Source organism: Dendrobates tinctorius, unplaced genomic scaffold (assembly GCF_039654945.1).
Source record: "Dendrobates tinctorius isolate UK_male_01 unplaced genomic scaffold, ASM3965494v1 ptg000069l, whole genome shotgun sequence".
Classification (NCBI taxonomy): Eukaryota; Metazoa; Chordata; class Amphibia; order Anura; family Dendrobatidae; genus Dendrobates; species Dendrobates tinctorius.
In genome coordinates this window covers 5043390-5067805 of record NW_027361737.1, presented here as the reverse complement: position 1 = coordinate 5067805, position 24416 = coordinate 5043390, and the positions used below count along the sequence as shown (strand labels likewise).

Here is a 24416-nt window from a genome sequence, read left to right as displayed (position 1 = left end):
GAACATGCATTTTGAGTGTTTCTTATTTTTAAAAATATACTGTTTTCATAGGCAGTTTGTTCAAAAACATTGCAATTATACTAGAATATTAGATGACTGGAAAATAACAATGACTGCAATTCATATAGGTAATTTAGAGAAAATATGAGGAAATATTTTTTGCATAATAATTTGGAACAGTGTATTAAGCTTTGATATCTATGAGTCCTTTGGATTGATTGAGAACATATTTGTTATTCAACAATAAAAAGAATCCTCTCAAATACAACTTCCCTAATAATTCTGCACACGGTGTATATTTGGACAGAGACATTTTTCTAATTTTGGTTCTAGACATTACCACAATGAATTTTAAACAAAACAATTCAGATGCAGTTGAAGTTCAGACTTTCTGCTTTCATTTGAGGGTATCCACATTAAAAGTGGATGAAGGGTATAGGAGTTTCAGCTCCTAAACATGTGCCACCCTGTTTTTAAAGGAACCAACTGTAATTGGACAGATTAAACAACTGTAAATAAAATGTTCATTTCTAGTACTTGGTTGAAAACCCTTTGTTGGCAATGACTGCCTGAAGTCTTGAACTCATGGACATCACCAGACGCTGTGTTTCCTCCTTTTTGATGCTCTGCCAGGCCTTCACTGCGGTGGTTTTCAGTTGCTGTTTGTTTGTGGGCCTTTCTGTCTGAAGTTTAGTCTTTAACAAGTGAAATGCATGCTCAATTGGGTTGAGATCAGGTGACTGACTTGGCCATTCAAGAATATTCCACTTCTTTGCTTTAATAAACTCCTGGGTTGCTTTGGCTTTATGTTTTGGGTCATTGTCCATCTGTAGTATGAAACGACGACCAATCAGTTTGGCTGCATTTGGCTGGATCTGAGCACACAGTATGGCTCTGAATACCTCAGAATTTATTCGGCTGCTTCTGTCCTGTGTCACATCATCAATAAACACTAGTGATCCAGTGCCACTGGCAGCCATGCATATCCAAGCCATCACACTGCCTCCGCCGTGTTTTACAGTTGATGTGGTATGCTTTGGATCATGAGCTGTACCACACCTTCGCCATACTTTTCTCTTTCCATCATTCTGGTAGAGGTTGATCTTGGTTTCATCTGTCCAAAGAATGTTCTTCCAGAACTGTTCTGGCTTTTTTAGATGTTTTTTAGCAAAGTCCAGTCTAGCCTTTTGATTGTTGATGCTTATGAGTGTGTTGCACCGTGCAGTGAACCCTCTGTATTTACTTTCATGCAGTCTTCTCTTTATGGTAGATTTGGATATTGATACGCCTACCTCCTGGAGAGGGTTGTTCACTTGGTTGGCTGTTGTGAAGGGGTTTCTCTTCACCATGGAGATCATTCTGCGATCATCCACCACTGTTGTCTTCCATGGGCGCCCAGGTCTTTTTGCATTGATGAGTTCACCAGTGCTTTATTTCTTTCTCAGGATGTACCAAACTGTAGATTTTGCCACTCCTTATGTTGTAGCAATTTCTCAGATGGGTTTTTTCTGTTTTTGCAGCTTAAGGATGGCTTGCTTCACCTGCATGGAGCGCTCCTTTGACCGCGTGTTTCCTTCAAAGCAAAACCTTCCAAATGCAAGCACCACACCTCAAATCAACTCCAGGCCTTTTATCTGCTTAATTGAGAATGACATAACGAAGGGATTGCCCACACCTGTCCATGAAATAGCCTTGGGAGTCAATTGTCCAATTACTTTTGGTCCCTTTAAAAACAGTGTGGCATATGTTAAGGAGCTCAAACTCCTAAACCCTTCATCCAATTTTAATCTGGATACCCTCAAATGAAAGCTGAAAGTCTGAAATTCAACTGTATCTGAATTGTTTTGTTTAAAATTCATTGTGGTAATGTCTAGAACCAAAATTAGAAAAATGTCTGTCCAAATATATATGGACCAAACTGTATAGTCAGAGTACCACATACCCCAACCCCGCCTTAGAACACGAGCATATCATTAACACAAAACTGAAAATAAGGATTAAAAAGAAGCACAAGACGGATTTCATCAACAAAGGTATCATTTCAATCAGTATAACGGCGCCGACCTGACACTGTGTGTAGGTTACTATGCACAATCCTGCTGATAGGTTCCCTTTAAGGGAAGGTTTTTGGTATTCATCTGAGAGCAGCATGATATAGGGGCAGAGACCCTAACTCTAGCAATGTGTCACTTACTGGGCTGCTTGGTGCAGTTTTGATTACATTTTTTTTTTCTGCTGCAGATCTAGCAGTTTTCTGAATCCTGAGCTCTGTACAATCCTGCCCACACCACTGATTGGGAGCTTTCTGCCTATACACAGTGTACACAAAACTGCCAATCAGTGGTGGGGGCAGGGTTATATAGATCTCATGAATAAGAACTACATGACAGCAGCTTTACTAGTCCTCTAGTGATAATCTCCTCCTGATAAAACTGTTTAATCAAAACTACAGCAAGTAGCCCAGTAACGGACAGATCGCCTGAATCAGGGTCTCAGTATTTACAGTAACCTGCTCTTATTAAAACAGAACTGTACTTTCAACAAATGTTGCATAAATCAATAGTGCAGGTGGTAAGAAACTTTGTAATGTATCTCATCAGAAAAATAAGCCTGCTCCTGCACTCAGAGGAGATGGACTACAGGTATCACATAACACAAGCCATTATCCTATATAGAGAGTGGAGGATAAGGAGTGTGCAGCAGGGAAGGAGCAGACAGAAAATCATCGCGCAGAGCTCCATAACAAGTGTGCAACACAGCTGAGCTCTGCTGTACAATGTCCTCCATGTTGCTGCAGCTTGTCTCTGCAAGATAAGAGGTGAATGAAGAGTCGGCATTTCCCTCTCTGTGCTGTATATGGGAGGAATCTCTGCAGCCCAGCTACCAGTGCATGGCAAGTTACAGATGGAGCATGGAGAAGGGAAAACTGCTGAGAATGCAGAACATCAGTCACATTATGGCCAGAAATGGGGTTATTAAGTCTGTGTACAAACAAGACACCATTCTAAATAGTTACTTGGAAGCCTTTAAATATGCTGTAATAAAAAAAAAATGGGGCATCAAATTCTGCATGCAAGTAGCATTCTTAGGCCACATTCAGTATTTCACATCAGTATTTGTGAGCCAAAACCAGGAGTAAATGAAAAATACAGAAGTGGTGGAGACGTGTTTCTATTATACATTAGACTTTTCCTCTGACCGTTCCACTCCAGATTTTGGCTTACAAACATTGATGTAAAATACTGACCAAATACTGAACGTGCGAACGTGGTGTTAGGGATACTTTTCGGACATAAAAAAAAACAAAACATATGTACCAAGCCAACACCCCCAATTTGTAAATTTGTAATATAAGTCAATAAAATAGCATATAGGGGTATAGGGGGTGCAAGGATGTATAGGAAAGGTTTGGTGCAGAAGCAATAAAAATCATATCAAAAGAAAAGCACCAATAGAACCAAAAATACTAAAAGTAAAAAAAAACTTTATTGATTTTGGCGCAGTGCCCTCTTCTAGGCGTAGTGGAAGAAGGCATACCCCCGGAAGAAGGCACTGCGTCGAAACGCACGTTAGGGTGGGTGGCTCCACGGTATATCAGGTAATTCCTCGGGTTTTCATGCACCTTATGCTACTGATTTTTTACTCCGTATTCTCCCTTTACTTATGGCTGTTAGCCTTTATGATGTCTCTGTGCTTTTAGTGTATCCTTATTTTTGGATTTACTTTATAACTTTATATTGATGGACTCTGTAGCACTATGCCCATGCACTTTTGAGCTGATTAATGTTTACAACTATTTACCTTGCCTGAGGTTTCTTTTTTTTGCCTGTTCCACTACCGTGGACCCACTGTTTCTTTGGCTCACCATTGTCATCGCCCTATTTATTTTTCAATGTTCTCATACTATGTGTTTTATTGTCATCTCAAAGTTTTTTACTTTTAGTATTTTTAGTTCTATTGGTGCTTTTCTTTGGATATGATTTTCATACTTTTTTTTTTAGCAGACTCTTCTAAAAGAACTGAACACAATTACATTTCAAAATGTCATGGTCATGACTAAGAGTCCATGAAATCTGACATTCAATGTGGCCATCTACCTTCATCGTTGTATCAATATAGGGGTCTTCTTCCCGAGCTGCGGCTGCGCTGCACCTGACTGTGAAACACTGCAAATTGTTACTGTAAAGGGAAAATTGGAAAACATATTCTTCATTAGTGACGTCTATGTAGACAACCTGCCAATTCTTATTGCACAGTGTATGTTCACTCTAAGAGCACTGTGCAAGTAATGTCTGATTAATAGGATGTTCTGCAGAAAGAAAATCTAAGCACAGAACATCTCTGGAAGTAGGTTTGGTTTTGCATGATAAATTAGCTTTACAGTTTTTGCACTAATTTTCAGTCAGTTCACATTTATATAATAGTACATTGCTCTGCATAAGATATAGATCATAATAGAAAACATACTTTTATGTTTAAATCCTTTACAACTATCCATCTTACACGTGATATTACATATATATCCGTCAGTGAAATCTATGGCTCTTCACCTTCTGGTCTTCAATCTGTTTGGCTTTGGCAGTAAACTAACGTAGCAACCACCATCTTAACGGCTGCTCTCCGAAACCGGCTGTCCATAGGATATTGGTCTTATTCTTATATCGAGCATTTTCAATAATGATAAATTATTATTAAATATTTGCTGAATAAATCAACACAAGCGAAAAGATTGCTCAAAACTGGGCAACAATTAAAAGGCTTGTGCCACCATCTTGACCCACTAGCCTCCTCCCACTCTCTGCTTGCTGGGGGACTGGTGTGATCTTGCATCATTGACAGTTCAGACCAGTGGCATGATTGTGCTGTGGGCCATAAGTACCGTGTGTTCTCAATGTGTGCACATAGGGCAAGTTTGGTTGTCCGGCAGTAGAGAAGCACAGTGGCACAGACACTAGCAGAAGCCAAGTGTGTCATCACCTCCAGCTTCAGTGCAGTGCTTACAAGCTCAAGAGAAAAGAACACTGTGCATGTTCAGCCACCAGTGCTAGACAACCGCGGTGGCCGGTGACCTAGGCAATGAGCGGTAAATAATAATAAACAGTAAAATTGGAAAGTTGCTTGATTCACAAGAACGATCAGATATGCCCATCAATGAAGACAGGACTAACCATTAAAGTTTATCCACCTTAGATAGCAGTCAACTTTGCTAGGTCAGCCATGCAGGTATTTAGTAGGTAGAGGAATACGCTGTTGCGAAACTCATCTCCCCGGAGAACAAAGGATCAGGCATACTAAAATTCAACATACGTGACTATTCTTTCCCTGGACATCAGGCCTTTTTAAAAAAGAAGTATAATTGTACAGGTGTTCTTATTAGGACTATTACTCTAGTACTCTATGGAAAACAACAAACAGCTCATCCAAAACTGAGAAACACTTTAATAAAAAGGAATACCTTGTAATGACGTGTAGGAACTCAGGAGTGAGCACCGCCTGCTGAGACCTCTCGGGATACTGGTAGACCGATATCAGCTCCACAGCACTGACGACAGTGTACAGGTAGCCAGTGTGTGGCATGGAGAAGAAGCAAAAAAGGCTCGAAACCTCCTTCCAAGAGACTGTGTGTTTGGCTTCATTAGGAAGAACACGAGTTTCTAGGAGGAAAAACTCAAAATTGTCAAAACGGGGCTGTCCCATTCTCAAATCACTAGAGATCAAATCTAACTACAGGGCTACCCGGGTATTAATTATAGGACATAACCAAAAGACCACTAACAAAGAGGTGTTACATATAGCTCATGAAATAGGTTTTTTCTTTTCTTATGACCACAGAGGACCACTAAAATGCGCCCAACTTAGCAGGGCGAGTAACCGCAACTTGGATTCACATCTTTTATATTTTTATTTATATATTTATTTTTTTACCCGTTTAAAAAAATTAAAATATTGAAACACCTTTATTTTCATCTTATTTCCATTGTAACTTTGACTGGTATATTAACCCCAGTTACAGGGGAAATGCAACCTGCTGGCGCTGCACATCAGAGCGGTCTGGGTCTCCTGTCCTCCTCTGCCAGCAGGTCCTGCTTATCTATACAGTTACACTGCGCGTGGAGGAGAAAGCTTCCTCAGCCCAGTCTAATACTACATACTGAGAAAGAGCACAGACAGTAATGAACCGTTTGTGCCTTCTCTACGGATCTGACAGCCGGATCCCCGCTTTCCTTTAGATGCACTCATAGTCTATAGGCGGCCCTGAAGCAGTTAAAAAAAAAAAAAAAAAACCAATCGGTTGCCATCATACTATGTAAGAAAAAGCTATCAGCCTTCATGGCATGAAAATTGCAAATAACTTATTTTAATGATCTATGCAGGGAATGTAGTATTTAATCCCTTCATGATGGCGATTTTCCATTTTTTTTATTGTTTGCGATTTTGTTTTATCCCTCCCCTGCTTCCTATTTTCAATCAAAATATACATATGAGGACTTAATTTTTTTTTTATGGGACGAGCTGTAACCTTGAATGATACAATTCATTTTACCATATAATACACTGTAAAACGGGAATAAAAATTCCAGTCCCAGCTAAAGGGCTATCATTTAACTGCGTTACACAGGATTTGGAGCTGTGTTTCAGAAAAAAAATATTTCTCGTACCTATGAAGACAGATTATATAGAATAATAAAGGATATGGTGTTAAAATGGATGATGAGGCTATCCCTGATTAGGACGAAAAAAAAAAAAAAAAGTAGCACTCTTCTAAAACTGTCTCCGGTATTGCAGGTCATCCCCACGTTAGGGAATTAAGATGATACAACAGTGAACAATTGTCTGAGTATGGATTAGCGGGTGGCAGGCACAAAGTACCGTACTTTAGTTCCAGGCTTTGGTCCTTGAGGTTTCAAAAAGCCTAAAATCCCTGGATGTAATAAACATTTGGGATAATGCATTTTCCAGCAGAGTATTTTATACCTGTCCTATACATAGGTAGCAGCTGTAGAGAATGCAATCTTGTGCTTTCTACACTGAAGCCATCGGTAAAGTCTGGAGCAAACCTCCTAAATAACGACAAAGTATAAGATTAGAAATATACACGCACACATGCATGTACCCTCAAACTGTAAACGCTGGACCACAATTCACTGCTTTCAAAGGTGAAAAAGAGTTTAGTACATTATATGCAGTGAAAACTACAAAACCAGACAGGTTATTAAGTGAAACTTAGCAGCGGACAATCAGACATTATTTTATTACCTGTACAGGATATACGTCACACGGTAATGACTGGGGGCATCTAGTCCTGTTGACTCTGGTGTCACCACTATGTTACAAGATTCGCAGTCTTCTCCAATAAGTTCCACAGGCCTCTGACACACGACAAAGTCCTCGCACTCCAATGGGTGGGACGCTGTCACAACCAGACTAGACTTACCACCTGGAAAAAGGAAGTAGATCGCAAGCGCCTGTTAGATGGCATTACTAAAATTTGAAACGGATTGTGTACTTTTGGGTTGTTTGCTACTATGGCCGAGTGTATACAGTATTGGGCCCGTACTTGGAGGAACGCAATAGCAATGGCTGGTCAATAGACTTGTTATGTAGCTTTTTTAGGCGATCGCAACACTAAGCATTGGATATCAATGACCAGGCTACTGTTAACACTCTTGGGCATCAGGCACTGAATGGCAACCAACAGAGATGGACACTGATAGGTTAAAAAGTTTACACCCTTAGATGCCACAGACATGGTGATCATGGGCTCTCAGGCGACTTACAGAAGGCAGTGGCTCGCTCAGCGTGCCCATCAGCCACATGTAATGCAATCTCAGGGGGGTCTATGTTTTCTGATGACGTTAGTCGTGATTCTGACAAAGCGCCCCAGTACTCCATAATCATGATTAAGGCTGCAGTTACACAGTCGTGAGTGTTACCATCCGAGAGAGACGGACAGGTTTTTCTTTTCAGGTGTGATCAGGGTTGCTTCTATTTTTTCACATTTTTCTTTTTACTGAACCAGGTAGACTATCTAAACTTTTTCTTTTTTATCTATTGCCCCTTAATGCATTTGTTAAAAACAGAGAAACTCAGATGTAACTCTGACGTACAAAGTTTGTCGATCAGTGTCATCTGTTCTACATGGATCCCCATAGACTTTAATGGCAAAACGGAAGAGAATAGGACGTGCTCCAAGTCTCATGGACTGGGCACACAAACCAGTTTTTTTAAAAACTGATGTATTTATGATATCAATGAAACTATGGGTCTGTAATGATTCCCGAAAGACTGCACTAGGACATGTCACATGGATGTGTGCATGCAGCCTTAACCATACCAGAGCTGTCTAGCAGTGGCTATTCCCTGTCCCATTAAGAAGAGAGCCTGCATGTGTTTGGAGGGGAGAGATCGTGAGGAATAGCTAACGGAAAGGCAAGCTTTCTGCTGATAGTCATCTGATAAACATGCTTAAGCTAAGGATAATAATATTTATTTATATAGCGCCAACATATTCGCAGCGCTTTACAGTTTAATAGTTTCAAAACACAAGTCATAAGTAACAACGTTAACAATACAATAATTAAAGCAAAATAAGACTACCCTGCTCGTGAGAGCTTACAATCTACAATGAGGTGGGGGAGATACAAAGTACAGGTGTGTATTTAAAATGGTGTATTTACAATAATGGTCCAGCCATCTTGAGGGAGAGAGGGATGGATGGAGATAGTGAATGGGCTACTCATGCACACTTACACATAGAATGATTTTGATTAGTGAACGTGATAGGCCGCTCTGAACAAATGTGTTTTGAGGGAGCGCCTAAAGCTGTGCAAATTGTGGATAGTCCTAATTTCTTGGGGTAGAGCATTCCAGAGGATTGGTGCAGCGCAGGAGAAGTCTTGGAGTCGGGAGTGGGAGGTACGGATTAGTGCAGAGGTTAGTAGAAAGTCGTTTGCAGAGCGCAGCGGTCGGTTAGGCCGATAGACAGAAATGAGGGAGGAGATGTAGGGGGGTGCTGCACTGTGGAGAGCTTTGTGGGTGAGAACCAGTACTCTGAATTGGATCCTATAGTGAATGGGCAGACAATGTAAGGAATGGCAAAGAGCAGACACATCCGAGTACCAATTAGCCAGATAGATGACCCTGGCTGCTGCAATAAGTATGGACTGGAGAGGAGATAGTTGAGTAACGGGGAGGCCAATCAATAAAGCGTTGCAGTAATCCAGGCGGGAGTGGATCAATGCTACAGTGAGGGTTTTTGTAATCCAGGCAGAGTGGATCAATGCTACAGTGAGGGTTTTTGTTGTTTCCATGGAGATGCGTTTAGATAAGAAAAAAATGTCGCTGTCCATTTGTGCACATTTCTTCAGAAGTGGTTTTAGTGGTTTTTGTTTCCATGGTGAGAAAAGGGTGGATTCTAGAGATGTTCTTTAGGTGTAAGTGGCAAGAGATTGTATATGGGATGTGAAGGAGAGACTGGTGTCAAACATAACACCCAGACAGCGCACCTGCTGCCGGGGTGTTATTATAGTGCCACCCACAGAGAGGGTAATGTCAGATTTAGGGATGGTCAAGGATTCTTTTTAAGACATCAAGAGAGCTGGCAGGGACATGAAGAAAAGAAGAAGGGGCTATCCTTACATCTCACAACAATCTTTAAAAGTGTCATTCCCAAAATTACAATGCACTGTATTTTTCGGACTATAAGACCTAGGTTTTAGAGGAGGAAATTAGAAAAAAAATTGAAGCAAAAAATGTGGTCAGTTCTGTACCAATTTCATCTATCCTGGAATATATATCTACCCAATCCAGGAATACATGGTCCCCTCAACCCCCAGCCTGGTGGGCACTGGGCAGGATCCCCATCTACGTCCTGGTATGCATGACCCCCATTAGAAAAACATTTAATTAAAAAAAAAAAAAATTCTACTTACCTTCCTGCGCTCCCTCGCAGCTTCCTATTCCGAGGCCAGCAGCCGATTTATGCTTGTAAGCAGAGCATGATAGTGACGGGACTATGGACGTGTGGAGCAGTGAATATTCACTGATCTTTAATAGCAGCCACAGTGTTAGCCGCAGCCGCTGGCTGCCTATGTGCTCGCCATTAAAGGGAATGACTATTCACTGAGAGCAGTGAATAGCCATTCTTTTTAATAGCGGACACGTTATCGCCCGGCAGTTGCAGGAAGCCAGCGGTTGCTACTTTTGTGCCCGCTATTAAAGATCAATGAATATTCACTGCTCTCCACGTCTATGGGAGTGGAGGGCAGTGAATATTCATTACCTTAAGTAGCGGGCACAAGTGAAAACCTGGAAGCTGCAGGAATCCAGTGGCTGCAGCTAACAGCGTGTCCGCTATTAAACAGAGATGAATATTCACTGCTCTCCACTCCCATGGGCATTGAGCGCAGTGAATGTTCATTTCTCTTTAGCAGTGGGCAAAGGTGTTAGCCGCAGCAGGCTCCTGCCTCCTGTGACCCGCTGCTCCGGCTTCCCCACCTCTCCATCCATAGCAGGTACATCCAGACGATATGACACAACGTGTGCAAAAAGCCGGATTACTTACCGGTAATGCTCTTTTAATGAGTCCACGACAGCACCCACTTGGAGAGAGGGATCCGCCCATAGGAACAGGAAACCTACAGAGATAAAAGAGGGCGGTCCGTCTCTCCCCCTCAGTTGGATTTCAGAGTACCAGGAGGACCGCCAATTATTAGGCCATTATATTATCCAATATTCTAAATTTATTAACTTTACAACTAAGAAGGTGTATATACATTATGTTAACTTCTAGGGAGGGTTAGTGAACGGGTGCTGTCGTGGACTCATTAAAAGAGCATTACCGGTAAGTAATCCGGCTTTTTACTCTTCGCCACGACAGCACCCACTTGGAGAGACTTTCAGAGACCTTCACCTGGGAGGGCCACCGTGCTGAGGACCGCTCTACCAAAGGCTAGGTCGGATGAGCCTGATAAATCAAGCCTATAGTGATTATAAAAGGTAGAGGGTGTAGACCAGATTGCCGCCTTACATATAGACTCGATTGCGACGTCTCCCCTCTCTGCCCAGGAGGAAGCCATAGCTCTGGCGGAATGTGCTCTGATACCCTCCGGAGGATTTTCATTGCTCTCGGAGTATGCCAGCCCAATTGCGTCTCTGATCCACCGAGACAAAGTACCCTTTGTGACTTCATGTCCCTTCTTTTGGCCCTGGAAGGAAATAAACAGAGCCCTACTCTTCCTCCAGCTGCTAGACCTCTCGATGTATTGTAATACCGCTCTTCTAACGTCTAGTGTATGGAACTTTTCTTCCTCTGGAGTAGAAGGGTTACTAAAAAATGACGGGAGGTGGATCTCTTGTGATCTATGAAACTTCCCTGCTACCTTTGGTAGGTATGAGGGGTCTGGTTTTAATAACTGATCCTGAAATGTCAACAGAAAAGGGGGTTCTATTGAAAGGGCTTGTATGTCGCTAACTCTTCTGGCTGAGGTTAGTGCAACCAGTAGTGTTTTGAAGGATAGGTGTTTAAGGGATATTGAATCTAAAGGTTCAAAGGGAGGACGTGTTAGAGCCTCCAGAACTAGGTTTAAGTCCCAAGGAGGAACTCTAGGTATGTGCACTGGCTCACTCCACTCACAGGCCGAGATGAATCTGCTTACCCATCTATTGCCTGCCACGTTATAACTATAGAGGGCCCCTAGCGCCGACACCTGTACTTTTAATGTGTTAACAGCTAACCCTAATTCCTTCCCTTTCTGTAAGAACTCTAGGATCGCTGTAATCGGAATTTCTCCGAAATCCGGCTCTGCGTGGGACTCTAGGAATTTTCTCCATACTCTGGTGTAAATTTTTGTCGTTGTCACTTTCCGACTTTGTAGGAGTGTATTGACTAATCCCTCCGAGAAACCTCTTGATCTCAACATTTCCCTTTCAAGTTCCAAGCCGTCAAGTGGAGATTGTCCACTTGAGGATGGAAGAATGGCCCCTGTGAGAGGAGCCTGGGTGTTGAGGGAAGCACCCACGGGTCTGTCACTGACATTGCTTGCAGGCAAGAAAACCAAGGCCTCCTGGGCCAGAATGGTGCTACTAAGATTATTCGTGCTTCCTCTGCTCTGATTTTCCTGATCACCTGCGGTAGAAGTATGATTGGGGGAAACGCATATGCCAGTTTGAATTGCCACGGGGCCTGGAGGGCATCCAGAATTTCCGGATTGTCTGTCATATTTAGAGAGGCGAATCTTCGCACCTGTCTGTTCTCTCTGGTGGCGAAGAGATCTATTTGGGGACGACCCCATAGTGCCACAATGCGTGTGAATATCTCCCGGCTTAGACACCACTCTCCTTGTCGCAGTGTATGGCGACTTAGAAAATCTGCCTCCCAATTGTCTCTTCCCCTTATGTGGAGGTAGGGGATAAAATCCTTCTTGCGGAAGACATTAAGGTGACTGAACGAGTTCTGCCTTGTCTGTTCAGATATGCGACTACTGTGGTGTTGTCCGAAAGGATTCTCACGTTTTCCCCTTGTAACTGCGGAAGAAAATGACAGAATGCATGATAGACTGCTTTTAGTTCCTTTAAATTTGACGAATCCTGATATTCGCCTATATCCCATAGGCCTTGGGCAAAACTATTTCCCATATGGGCTCCCCATCCTTTGGGGCTAGCGTCCGTGATAATTATACGGGAGGGTGTTATAACCCAAGGTACTCCTCCTGCTAAGTTATCATCCCTTAGCCACCATGTAAGGGAGGTTAGGACCTCCTGGGATAGCGTGATTTTCTTTGTCAGATTACCCCGATCCCGGGATTCCTCTAAGAGAATTTGGTGTTGTAGTTCCCTCGTGTGGAACTGGGCCCAGCGAACTGCAGGGATGCAGGCAGTAAGGGATCCCAGGAGGGACATTGCTTCCCTTAAAGATATGTGTGGCCGATCTATTGCTATCCTCACTTTCTTTTTAATTGCTGAAATTTTTACCTGAGACAGTAGACATTTTTGATGTATGGAGTCTAGCTCAAGACCTAGGAAGGACTGAACAGACTGCGGCTCGATTCTGGACTTCTTGAAGTTTATTACCCACCCTAGGGCCTGTAGGGACAAGATTGTATAAGCAACCCGTTCATTACATTGCCGAATTGAATTCCGTACGATCAAAAAATCATCCAGATAGGGTACTATTAGTGTGTTCTTCTGGCGTAAAAAAGCCATCACTTCCAGCATCACCTTTTTAAATACTCGTGGTGCGATGGAAATGCCGAATGGCATGGCTGCGAACTGGAGATGCTGTATGGTGCCATCGAGGAGGACCGCCACTCTGAGGTATCTCTGATATCTGCAATGGATGGGAATATGATAATAAGCATCCTTCAGATCCAAGCCTGCCATCATACAATTAGGGAAGAGGAGCTTAATCATGGATCTTATGGATTCCATCTTAAATTTATGATTTATTATAAAGGAATTTAATTTCTTCAAGTTGATTATCGTCCGGAATGACCCGTCTGGTTTAGGTATCAGAAAGAGAGGGGAGTAAAATCCTCTCCCTTCCTGCCTTTTAGGTACATGGACCAGAACTTTTTTGTCCAGAAGGCTCCAAATCATGGGGTACATGATGAAATTCTATCTTTAACTCTTCTTTAATAATGCCCAGGACCCAAGGGCTAAGCGTAATTTTCTCCCATTCTCGAAAAAAAAATTGTAGCCTCCCCCCTACTGGAGGGACTGGCTCCTCAGTTCCTGTCCCTGCGGAAGGAGGATCCCCTAAACATGGCACCTTTGCCCTTTCCTTCCTTTGTGGACCAGCGGTTTTGATTTTCTGCTGGTCTTCCTCGGCCTAAAGGTCTTCTCCTAAACGCCCTCCTATAAAATGGGAGAGGAGGGTTAGGGAATCCTTTTTTCCTTTCTTTTGCCTTCGTAAGGATTTCATCTAAGGCTTTCCCAAATAAGAACTCACCCTCGCAAGGAATGGTACAAAGCTTTGCTTTGGACTGGGTGTCCCCTCTCCAGCTTTTTAGCCATAGGCTACGTCTAGCGTTATTAGCCAACCCTGCTGTTCTGGCTGCCAAACGTAAGGAATCAGCCGAAGCATCAGCTATATATGCCGCTGCGCCGCGGATTAGAGGTATGGCGGCCCGTAGCTTGTCTCTGGAGATCTTTTGGTCTATTTGCTGGTCTAGTTGGTCGATCCAGACCAGCATAGAGCGAGCTGTGCAAGTGCTAGCTATTGCCGGTTTAAACGTGCCGGTAGCTGCCTCCCATGCCCTCTTTAATGAGGCGTCAGCTTTACGGTCCAGAGGGTCTTTTAGCACGCCCGAGTCCTCCACTGGTAAGATTGTTTGCTTTGAGGCGGAGGCCACTGCCGCGTCTACCTTCGGGACTTTAACCCATGTCGACAAGTCTTCGTCGTTAAAGGGGTACCTTCTCTTTGAAGTTGAGGGAAGATACCCTCTCTGGTCCCATCTCTCCCACTCCTTCTTAACCAGAGCTTTTATTGCTGGAATAACCGGAAAAACTTTCCTCTTTCTGTCTGTTAGACCTGCAAACATAATTTCCTGAGCCGTTTGCGGCTCTTTTGTATCTGTGCAACCCAGTGTATTTCTCACGGATTTAACTAAATTATCCATATGATCTAATGGAAAACAGCAACGGCGCTCCATCTCTGAGGAGGATGCCGATGTAGACGCATTAGAACTATCCGAGGCTATTTCGCCCTCATCAGTGTCTACGGCGTCTGCTGGCCTAGTTGTTTCGATATTAGAAGGCCTGCTAGACTGACTTAGGGCCTGTAGTTCTTCTCTAATTATAGCCCTTATATCTGCGGCTGATGTTGACGCCTGCTTTGCCGTTTCGTTTATGCATGCTTTGCAGAGTCTTTTTGTGTACGAGTCCGGTAGCGGACGTGTGCATAGGGCACATTCTTTATTTTTTGATTTTTCCTTCCTCTTAGGCTAAGTGCACACGTACCGGAACTCTCGCGGAAATTACCGCGAGAATTCCGGATTTCCAGTCCGCGGGAAAATCGCATTTTAAATTCCCGCGATTTTCCCGCGGAAAAACTAGCATTTTGCAAGCGTAATTAGCTTGCAAAATGCTAGCGTTTTCCAAGCGATCTGTAGCATCGCTTGGAGAACTGATTGACAGGTTGGTCACACTCGTCATAGTGTTTGACGAGTGTGACCAACTTTTTACTACTGAGGCTGCCTATGCAGCATCAGTAGTAAAAGATAGAATGTAAAAAAAAAAAAATAAAAAACGGTGTTATTCTCACCCTCCGACGTCCCGCGCATCCGTTCCCAGTAATCCTTTGCGAAAATGCCCGCGATGACGTCAGTTCTCGTGGGATCGCGACGTCTCGCGGTAATTCGCGATGACGTCGCGCGAATGACCGCGAGACTTCGCAATCCCGCGAGAACGGACGTCATCGCGGGCTTTTTCGCAAAGGACTACTGGGACCGGAGCGTGAAGAGAAGCGGGAAGGCTGCGCGGGACGTCGGAGGGTGAGAATAACAATATTTTTTATTTTAAATTCTATTTTTTACAGGGATATGGTACCCAAAGCCCGGAGGACAGTCTCCTCTCCTCCGGACTGTGGGTACCATCCGCACTTGTTCTGCTTACTTTCCGCATGGTGTGCACAGCCACATGCGGGAAGTAAGCGGAACAATGCATTCCTATGGGTGCGGGATCGCCGCAATTCCGCAAATTAATGAGCATGCTGCGGTTTTTACCGCAAAGCGCAGCATTAGCACAGCATTGCGGAATCCCATAGGAATGCATGGGATGCTTCGTTTTCGCGGCAAAATCGCGCGATTAAAACCGCCGCGGAAACGCGAAAAAAATGCAACGTGTGAACTCAGCCTTTGTCTGAGACATCATGACGGAGGGGAGAGGGAGAGAGAAGAGAGAGAGACATTTTATCAGCTTGATAGGCAGAGCGACGTCCACTCACCCAGAGAAGCTGTAGGTACCGGCTCAGGAGGCTGAGAAGGAGGCTTGTTGGCATGGCTTCTGTGGCTACGATCCGAGGACCTTCGTCTTGCGCGGTCCTTGGCGGCTGCTGCTGCGTCGCCTGCCTGGGGATGCGTGTCCTGCCTTGGTGAAGACATGATTGCACGCCATATTTCTGTGCCCCAGGCCTTTTATAAGCCCCTTCATACCTGGTACCTCCCCCTCCAGGTGCGCCCATCTGCGGCTCCTTGTTACAGTGCCGAGACTAGCCGCCCGCGCTCTGCAGATTGAATCGCTCCTTTTTTTTTTCTTCTTCCTTTCTCTGGAGGGGGCGGGGAGCGCCTCTCTGCTTGCAGCGCCGCCCAGCGTGCGTGTGCGCTCTGAGCCGAGGAACCCACGGTAACCCGGAAGTTCCTCCTTACCACTTCCTGTCGCGCTGCCTGTGCGTCCTCCTGGACGCTGAAGCCCTTTAGGAACGCCGGAGGCTGCCGTTTTCTCCGGTTCCTGCGCCCCCACATGGACCGGAATGGATCCTCCCGCCCGGTGTCATGTTGTCCACAGAAGAAACCCGGTCGGCGCCACCCGGTACCGGGGTTTCTGCCCGTCATCCATACCAGCCGAGGAGGGAGCCAGATTCCAGCACTCCCCCGTCACTGCTTCTGGACCGGAACCCCTGCCGTTCTCGCAGACACTGCACAGGCGGTTCCTTGGCCCAGGTAAGACTGTAGCGTATCCTGCGGTTCCCCTTCGGAACAGGAAACCAACTGAGGGGGAGAGGCGGACCGCCCTCTTATCTCTGTAGGTTTCCTGTTCCTATGGGCGGATCCCTCTCTCCAAGTGGGTGCTGTCGTGGCGAAGAGTAAAAAATAAAACTAACCAGCTCACCTGCTTTCTTGGCTAGTAGTGGTGCGTGGAAGCTCGGATATTTCGTGAAGCCACACGTCGAGTAAATCAATAATGAAAAAGTTTCCAGCTTCCAAATATACAAAAATTTATTCAAGGCATAAGAACAAGGATAAACGGACATGCCCCATCATAGCGGAAAGACACAGCAACGCGTATCGAACAATATGTTCTTTTTCAAACTCAAGGGTAGGAGCATCTTCCATACTGTGTGTGTTGCTAACTAAGAGAAGTGATGAACTGCAGGATGGTAGTGTATACTGAGAGTATATTGGCTGGGACGACTGAATCTGCAATAGGCAAACAGGTTGATGTGATGAACTCAACTGTGGGACTAATAATAGGAAAATGGAAGACATACAAGACCACTGATAATCTCCCTCGATCTGGGGCTTCATGCAAGGTCTCACCCTGTGGGGTCAAAATGATCACAAGAACTGTGAGCAAAAATCCCAGAACCACACGGGGGGGGGGACCTAGTGAATGTCTTGCGTAGAGCTGGGACCACCGTGACAAAGGCTACCATCAGTAGTAACACTACGTTGCCAGGGACTCAGATCCTGCAGTGCCAGATGTCCCCCCCTGCTTAAGCCAGTACATGTCCGGGCCCGTCTGAAGTTTGCTAGAAAGCATTTGGATTATCCAGGGCAACGAAGGAATGGCTTTGTAAGAAGCATATGAAGGTCTTGGAGTGGTCTAGTCAGTCTCCAGATCTCAACCCCATAGAAAATCTTTGGTGGGATTCGAAAATCTGTGTTGCCCAGGGAAAGGCCCAAAATGTCACTGCTCTAGATAAGATATGCATGGAGGAATGGGCCAACATACCACCAATAGTGTGCCAAACTTGTGAAGACTTACATCTCATAGTCCCATGCCCATATACCTATGGGATGGAGGATATGTATGATGGGTATATGGGAACGGGCCTATGGGATGGTGGATATGTATGATGGGTATATGGGCATGGGACTATGGGATGGAGGATGTGTGATGGGTATATGGGCACTCGACTATGGGATGGAGGATATGTATGATGGGTATATGGGCACGGGGTTATGGGATCGTGGATACAGTCATATGTAAAAGTTTGGGCACCCCTATTAATGTTAACCTTTTTTCTTTATAATAATTTTGTTTTTTGCAACAGCTATTTCAGTTTCATATATCTAATAACTGATGGACTCGGTTATATTTCTGGATTCAAATGAGGTTTATTCTACTAACAGAAAATGTGCAATCTGCATTTTAACAAAATTTGACCTGTGCAAAAGTATGGGCACCCTTATCATTTTCTTGATTTGAACACTCCTAACTACTTTTTACTGACTTCCTGAAGCACTAAATTGGTTTTGTGACCTCATTGAGCTTTGAACTTCATAGCCAGGTGTATCAAATCATGAGAAAAGGTATTTAAGGTGGCCACTTGCAAGTAGTTCTCCTATTTGATTCTCCTATGAAGAGTGGCATCATGGGCTCCTCAAAACAACTCTCAAATGATCTGAAAACAAAAATTATTCAACATAGCTTTTCAGGGGAAGGATACAAAAAGTTGTCTCAGAGATTTAACCTGTCCGTTTCCACTGTGAGGAACATAGTAAGGAAATGGAAGAACACAGGTACAGTTCTTGTTAAGCCCAGACGTGGCAAGCCAAGAAAAATATCAGAAAGGCAGAGAATGGTGAGAACAGTCAAGGACAATCCACAGACCACCTCCAAAGACCTGCAGCATCATCTTGCTGCAGATGGTGTCACTGTGCATCGGTCAACAATACAGCGCACTTTGTACAAGGAGAAGCTCTATGGGAGAGTGATGCGAAAGAAGCCGTTTCTGCAAGCACGCCACAAACAGTCGCCTGAGGTATGCAAAAGCACATTTGGACAAGCCAGTTACATTTTGGAAGAAGGTCCTGTGGACTGATGAAACAAAGATTGAGTTGTTTGGTCATACAAAAAGGCGTTATGCATGGAGGCTAAAAAACACAGCATTCCAAGAAAAACACTTGCTACCCACAGTAAAATTTGGTGGAGGTTCCATCATGCTTTGGGGCTGTGTGGCCAATGCCGGCACCGGGAATCTTGTTAAAGTTGAGGGTCGCATGGATTCAACTCAGCATCAGCAGATTCTTGACAATAATGTGCAAGAATCAGTGACGAAGTTGAAGTTACGCAGGGGATGGATATTTCAGCAAGGCAATGATCCAAAACACCGCTCCAAATCTAATCAGGCATTCATGCAGAGGAACAATTACAATGTTCTGGAATGGCCATCCCAGTCCCCAGACCTGAATATCATTGACCATCTGTGGGATGATTTGAAGCGGGCTGTCCATGCTCGGCGACCATCAAACTTAACTGAACTGGAATTGTTTTGTAAACAGGAATGGTCACAAATACCTTCATCCAGGAACTCATTAATAGCTACAGGAAGCGACTAGAGGCTGTTATTTTTGCAAAAGGAGGATCTACGAAATATTAATGTCACTTTTATGTTGAGGTGCCCATACTTTTGCACCGGTCAAATTTTGTTAAAATGCAGATTGCAAATTTTCTGTTAGTACAATAAACCTCATTTGAATCCAGAAATATAACTGAGTCCATCAGTTATTAGATATATGAAACTGAAATAGCTGTTGCAAAAAACAAAATTGTTATAAAGATAAAAGGTTAACATTAATAGGGGTGCCCAAACTTTTACATATGACTATGTATGATGCAGGGCTGTGGAGTCGGAGTCGGAGTCGTGGAGTCGGAGCTCATTTTGGTGGAGTCGGAGTCGGAGTTGGAGTCGGTATAAAATGGACCGACTCCTAAAATATATAATAAATTGGGTACAGTAATTCAATGCAGGATGTGCTGAATATTTTTTCATAGGAGTTTGGGAAAGTTATGAAATGTCCTATAAATGGCTGTTATATTCCTGATCTAAGGCTACATTCACACACAACGTTTTTCCTGTGTTTTTTGAGGATACGTTTTTCAGCTGCAAAAGCTGATCATCTTTTTAAAAAACTGCATCACCTGAAAGGTTTTTGAGCTCATAGATAATGTTTTCAATAGCAAAAGCAGATTAGAAATCTGCTCTATCTATATATCCATTTATCCATATCTGTCTATCCATATCGCATCTGTACCAAAAAGAATGAAAACCGGGTAGTACACCAATATATATTCTGTTCTATCTAAACATCTTGATTATTGGATCATAAAAATGATTAAATGTCTGAGGTTCACATTGTACTACAATAAGTTTTTCACTTAAATATAAGCAATATGTGTGGGAGTCAGAGTCGGAGTCGTGGAGTCGGAGTTGGAGTAAGGGAAATTGAGGAGTCGGAGTCGCAGGTTTGGCTTACCGACTCCACAGCCCTGGTATGATGGGTATATGGGCACGGGACTATGGGATGGAGGATAATTATAATTTGTTATAACTAACCACAGTTAGTTACTATGCCCGGGCAGCGCATAGAAAACGTTTGACCTCTGTCATTGCCAACAAAGGGTATATAACAAAATATTGAGATGAACTTTTGTTAAAGGGGTTCTGTCACCCCATTTTAGCCCTATCAGCTGCCGGCACCTCCATCAGGGGCTTATCTACAGCATTCTGTAATGCTGTAGATAAGCCCCTGATGTACTCACCCCGGCGTCCGACGCCTCCCATCTTCATACAATGCTGTCCTCCTTACTTCTGCCTCGGCTCCTGCGCAAGCGTACTTTCTCTGCCCTGTTGAGGGCAGAGTAAAGTAATGCAGTGCACAGGCGCCGGACCTCTCTGACCTTTCCCGGCGCCTGCGCACTGCAGTACTTTACTCCGCCCTCAACAGGGCAGAGAAAGTACGCCTGCGCAGGAGCCGAGGCAGAAGTAAGAAGGACAGCATTGTATGAAGATGGGAGGCGCCAGACCGGACAGTGACACCCACCGCCCCCCCCCCCCCCCCCCCCGGTAAGTATACTCCAACTTGCTTTTCTTATCTTTCAGGTTTCATCGGGGGCTTATCTACAGCATTACAGAATGCTGTAGATAAGCCTCTGATGGCTGAGGCAGATTCCCTTTAATGACCAAATACTTATTTTCCACCATAATTTGAAAAAATAAATCTTGTCAAATCAGACAAGGTGATTTTCTGGATCTTTTTCTCATTTTGACTCTCGTAGTTGTGGTCTCCCTATGGTGTCAATTACAGGCCTCTCTCAACTTTTTAAGTGAGAGAACTTGCACAATTGCTGGCTGACTAAATACTTTTTTTTTCCCCAATGTATATTGCATATGGTACTGAAAGGAAACTATTCTGCATAACTTGGCTCTATATAGACAGGTTAAGGTTAGTTGAGCTGTGTTTGTTGGCTGCTGCTAAGAGTTCACTGGTGCAAAACTGCAAACAGTGCTCTATTGATGCATATGACAATGGATTATCTTCTGTCCTATGCTTCAATAAAGGAGCATTTGCAGTTTTGTGTCACTAATCTGTCAGCAGCAGGGGTCATCGTCATTGTGGAGGAGTGCAGAAGAGTGGAGTTTAGTGAGAATCAGCTAAAGATGTAAAACGACACTGCAGTTATACTGATGTAGATGTGGGAATAATATCGGCCAGGCAGGGTACTGTACAGGGGCAGAGATTGCACAGAAGCATAACGTGAATTAATGGTGGCCCCAAGTCAGAAGTGGGAGGGCTCTGAAGTACTGAGGAGAAGTAAATGCTGCTGGAAAATGTAGTTTTAGGAGTTAGTAACACCCATTCAGTTATGTGAAGCTGGATGCACAAAGGAGCAGACAGATGAACAGGGTGCAAGAAATAAACTTTAGGGTGGGCTTAGTCTGCATAACTATGCATTTCTGTGCTTTTAAAAAATAATGCAATTCTGGGAACAACAATTTAAACTGCAGAGGAAAACTGAAGAAACACTCAAGAATTGCCCTATAATCGCAATTGAAAATACTAACTTCATACCTTTTTCTGGCACGGTTTCATCATGCACAGTTTTCACAGTAGCTCCGGTTCCTTTTGGGGGCTCTGAGCTCAGGCTAAACACCAAAACTTCCAGATCATTTGAGATGCCAATATGCCAGGAACAGAAGCTCAGCTGACTAGGTACAATGCCATTTATGTGTAAAACCAAGGATCGGTCAAAATCCAGCACTGTCGCATCACGAGCGGAAATGTACTTCAGCCTGAAGACCATTAGTTTACTTTTGCAGCCGACCAGAAGGTCTCCTTGTACAGGACAACAAGAGAGGCATAGGGGGTTTTCAGAGAGAGGAATCTCTATGATTTCCATCTGGTCCTTCGATATTCCACTTTGAAGAGATTCTTCTTGGAGGCCAACCATCCGTACACTGATCCGGTTGTCTGTAGTCTGACATCTCCAGTTCACATAAGCTCTCAGGGAGAAAATATTGTTTTTATCTTCAATAGTAACCAGATAGTCTCCTAGGAATGAGGACAAGTTATAACAAATCACATGCAACCAAAAGTGGAAGACGCAAGTTTTCAATGTTTAGTGGTTTGGGCTGCAGGCATGATTGCCAAGATTACTATCAGATGATTGCGCCCAAGATTCTTTTCCACTGCGTTTTTGACCCCTGTGCAAATGGTCTCTTCAGAGAGGAAGAGGACTAGAACTCTAGTGCCACCTATTGGAGGTAGCAATACTAACAGTCAATAGCAACTCTCTAACGAGCCGTGCCACATGACTTAGGATAAAAGCCAAAACCAAAATCTCAATTTGCAGATTTTGGTTTTGTCTTTCATCCTAAGTCATGTGACAAGGCTTGTTAAAGAGAGTTGATACTGACTTTTAGGACTGCTACCTCCAATAGGTGGCACTAGAGTTCTAGTCCTCTTCCTCTCTGAAGAGACCATTTGCTTATTTCCCAGAGGAACATTAAATGATCCAAAAGTCTCCTCACCTTGCCAGGACTGACATATCACTCTCCACAAGGAGAAACGTTACCCCGATAACCCATGTGTAACACATGCCGAGAATGCTCCCCACTTATGCATTCAGTGAAAACATGCAATGAATGCCATACGGTGACACAAGTCACTTGTGGGATGACACAAACAAGAAAAGACATACTGGGGTTTCGAGGGGGGTTTTATGGCTGCACCCTTTAAATCTATAGCATTTTATTTAGTTGCACATTTTCTCATTTCAATGTGGAGGGTAAAATCCATTATAAATGCTAATAAAACATATACACACATTGTATCCGGCTTTTCTCTGCCCTCAGTCAGGCTGATAGAAGTACGCATGCGTGAGAGCAAGATGGAGTACACTGTATGGATGGCATAGGATGCGCCATCCACACGAAGCAGGGAACGAGGACGGAGATCGCAAAAAGGAAGGAGGAGCAGGAACAAGACCTGAGATGCCCATCGGGACAGGACCGCCCCATCTGCGAGTATAATAAAAGATACTTTTTGGGATCTACCGACTGGATTGGTGGGGACAGACACACAGTATTCCACTGTGCTGTAAAAAGGCTCTAATGCTGCTGGTTGTACTTTATATGGGGAAAACCTGCTGACTGGTTCCCTTTATAGGGTTATATTCCCACAGTATCAAATCGCATAACGGCTTCAAATCCTTAAATAAAATTGTGAAATATACCGTAATCATTTTCTAAACGTACTCACTGTTCCAGATATCGCCCTCTGAAGATCTGAGCGAGATATCTGCATGCTGGAGACTTCTGCCCATGAATATGTCCTGTAGTTCTAGGACAGGTCGCAGTAGATACCGACTATTCTTCAGTAGAGGTATCCATCTTACTTTACATGGTGGTGGCAAGTGTACAGTTGGGCCATTCCGACTACACAGGGTGGACATGGGCACTGTGTGTCTGCTCCAATCTTTCCCTCCGACAAAGCAACCCGGCTATGCCATACGGGCAGCTAAGCGCAGAAATATCTGTCACTAAACCAACAATGGTTGACAATTTCTATTCACAGGGGGAGTGAATCAAGAACATATACACAACCGGAGGAAGGTGGGAGGCCGCATGGTGGCTCAGTGGTTAGCACTGGTGTGTTGAATGCAGGGGGTCCTACGTTCAAATGCCACAAATGAAAATATCTGCAAGGAGTTTATATGTTCTCCCCATGTTTTTCTGGATTTCATACAGGCTCTCGGGTTTCCCCCCACACTCCAAAGACACACTGATAGGTAATATAGGCTGTGATCCCCAATGGGGACAGGGATAAAGTCTGAAAAGAGTTGCTTAAGTAAGCTTAAGGAAGATTAGATAACAGTAAGAGGATGGTGGGGACAGACGAGAATTATATTTATTGATCCAATATTAGAAACTGCACAGCACCATGTCTGCTCCTCCGTGTGCACTAGGAGATCACAGAGCCGATAGCGGAGCTGCTAATGTTATCTGCTCAGGGGTGAGCAAGAAGTCTGCATTAGCAGGGGGGTATGGGAAACGTTCTTCACAGTGGTCACGTGCTGCACGGAAGAACCGTCCACTTTACACAGAGCAAAGAGTCACAATTATGGAGGAGCAGGAAAGTGATTTAAGTAATAAGTTACTTTAAAGGGAGCCCGTCAGCAGGATTGTGTTCTGT

General features: G+C 44.0%; 1 protein-coding gene across 2 annotated transcripts in view; it reads right to left on the bottom strand.

Annotated features, from left to right (window-relative positions):
* Positions 1–24416, bottom strand: part of HPS3 (HPS3 biogenesis of lysosomal organelles complex 2 subunit 1) — a 68490-nt gene that overhangs the window by 30633 nt on the left and 13441 nt on the right. For both annotated transcript variants that reach the window (XM_073581065.1, XM_073581066.1), the window contains 5 exons: positions 21795–22274; positions 7258–7438; positions 6976–7061; positions 5456–5654; positions 4098–4179 (listed from right to left, as the gene is read on the bottom strand). In XM_073581065.1, the coding sequence (XP_073437166.1) occupies positions 4098–4179; positions 5456–5654; positions 6976–7061; positions 7258–7438; positions 21795–22274 (1028 nt within the window). The remainder of the gene's footprint in view (positions 1–4097; positions 4180–5455; positions 5655–6975; positions 7062–7257; positions 7439–21794; positions 22275–24416) is intronic.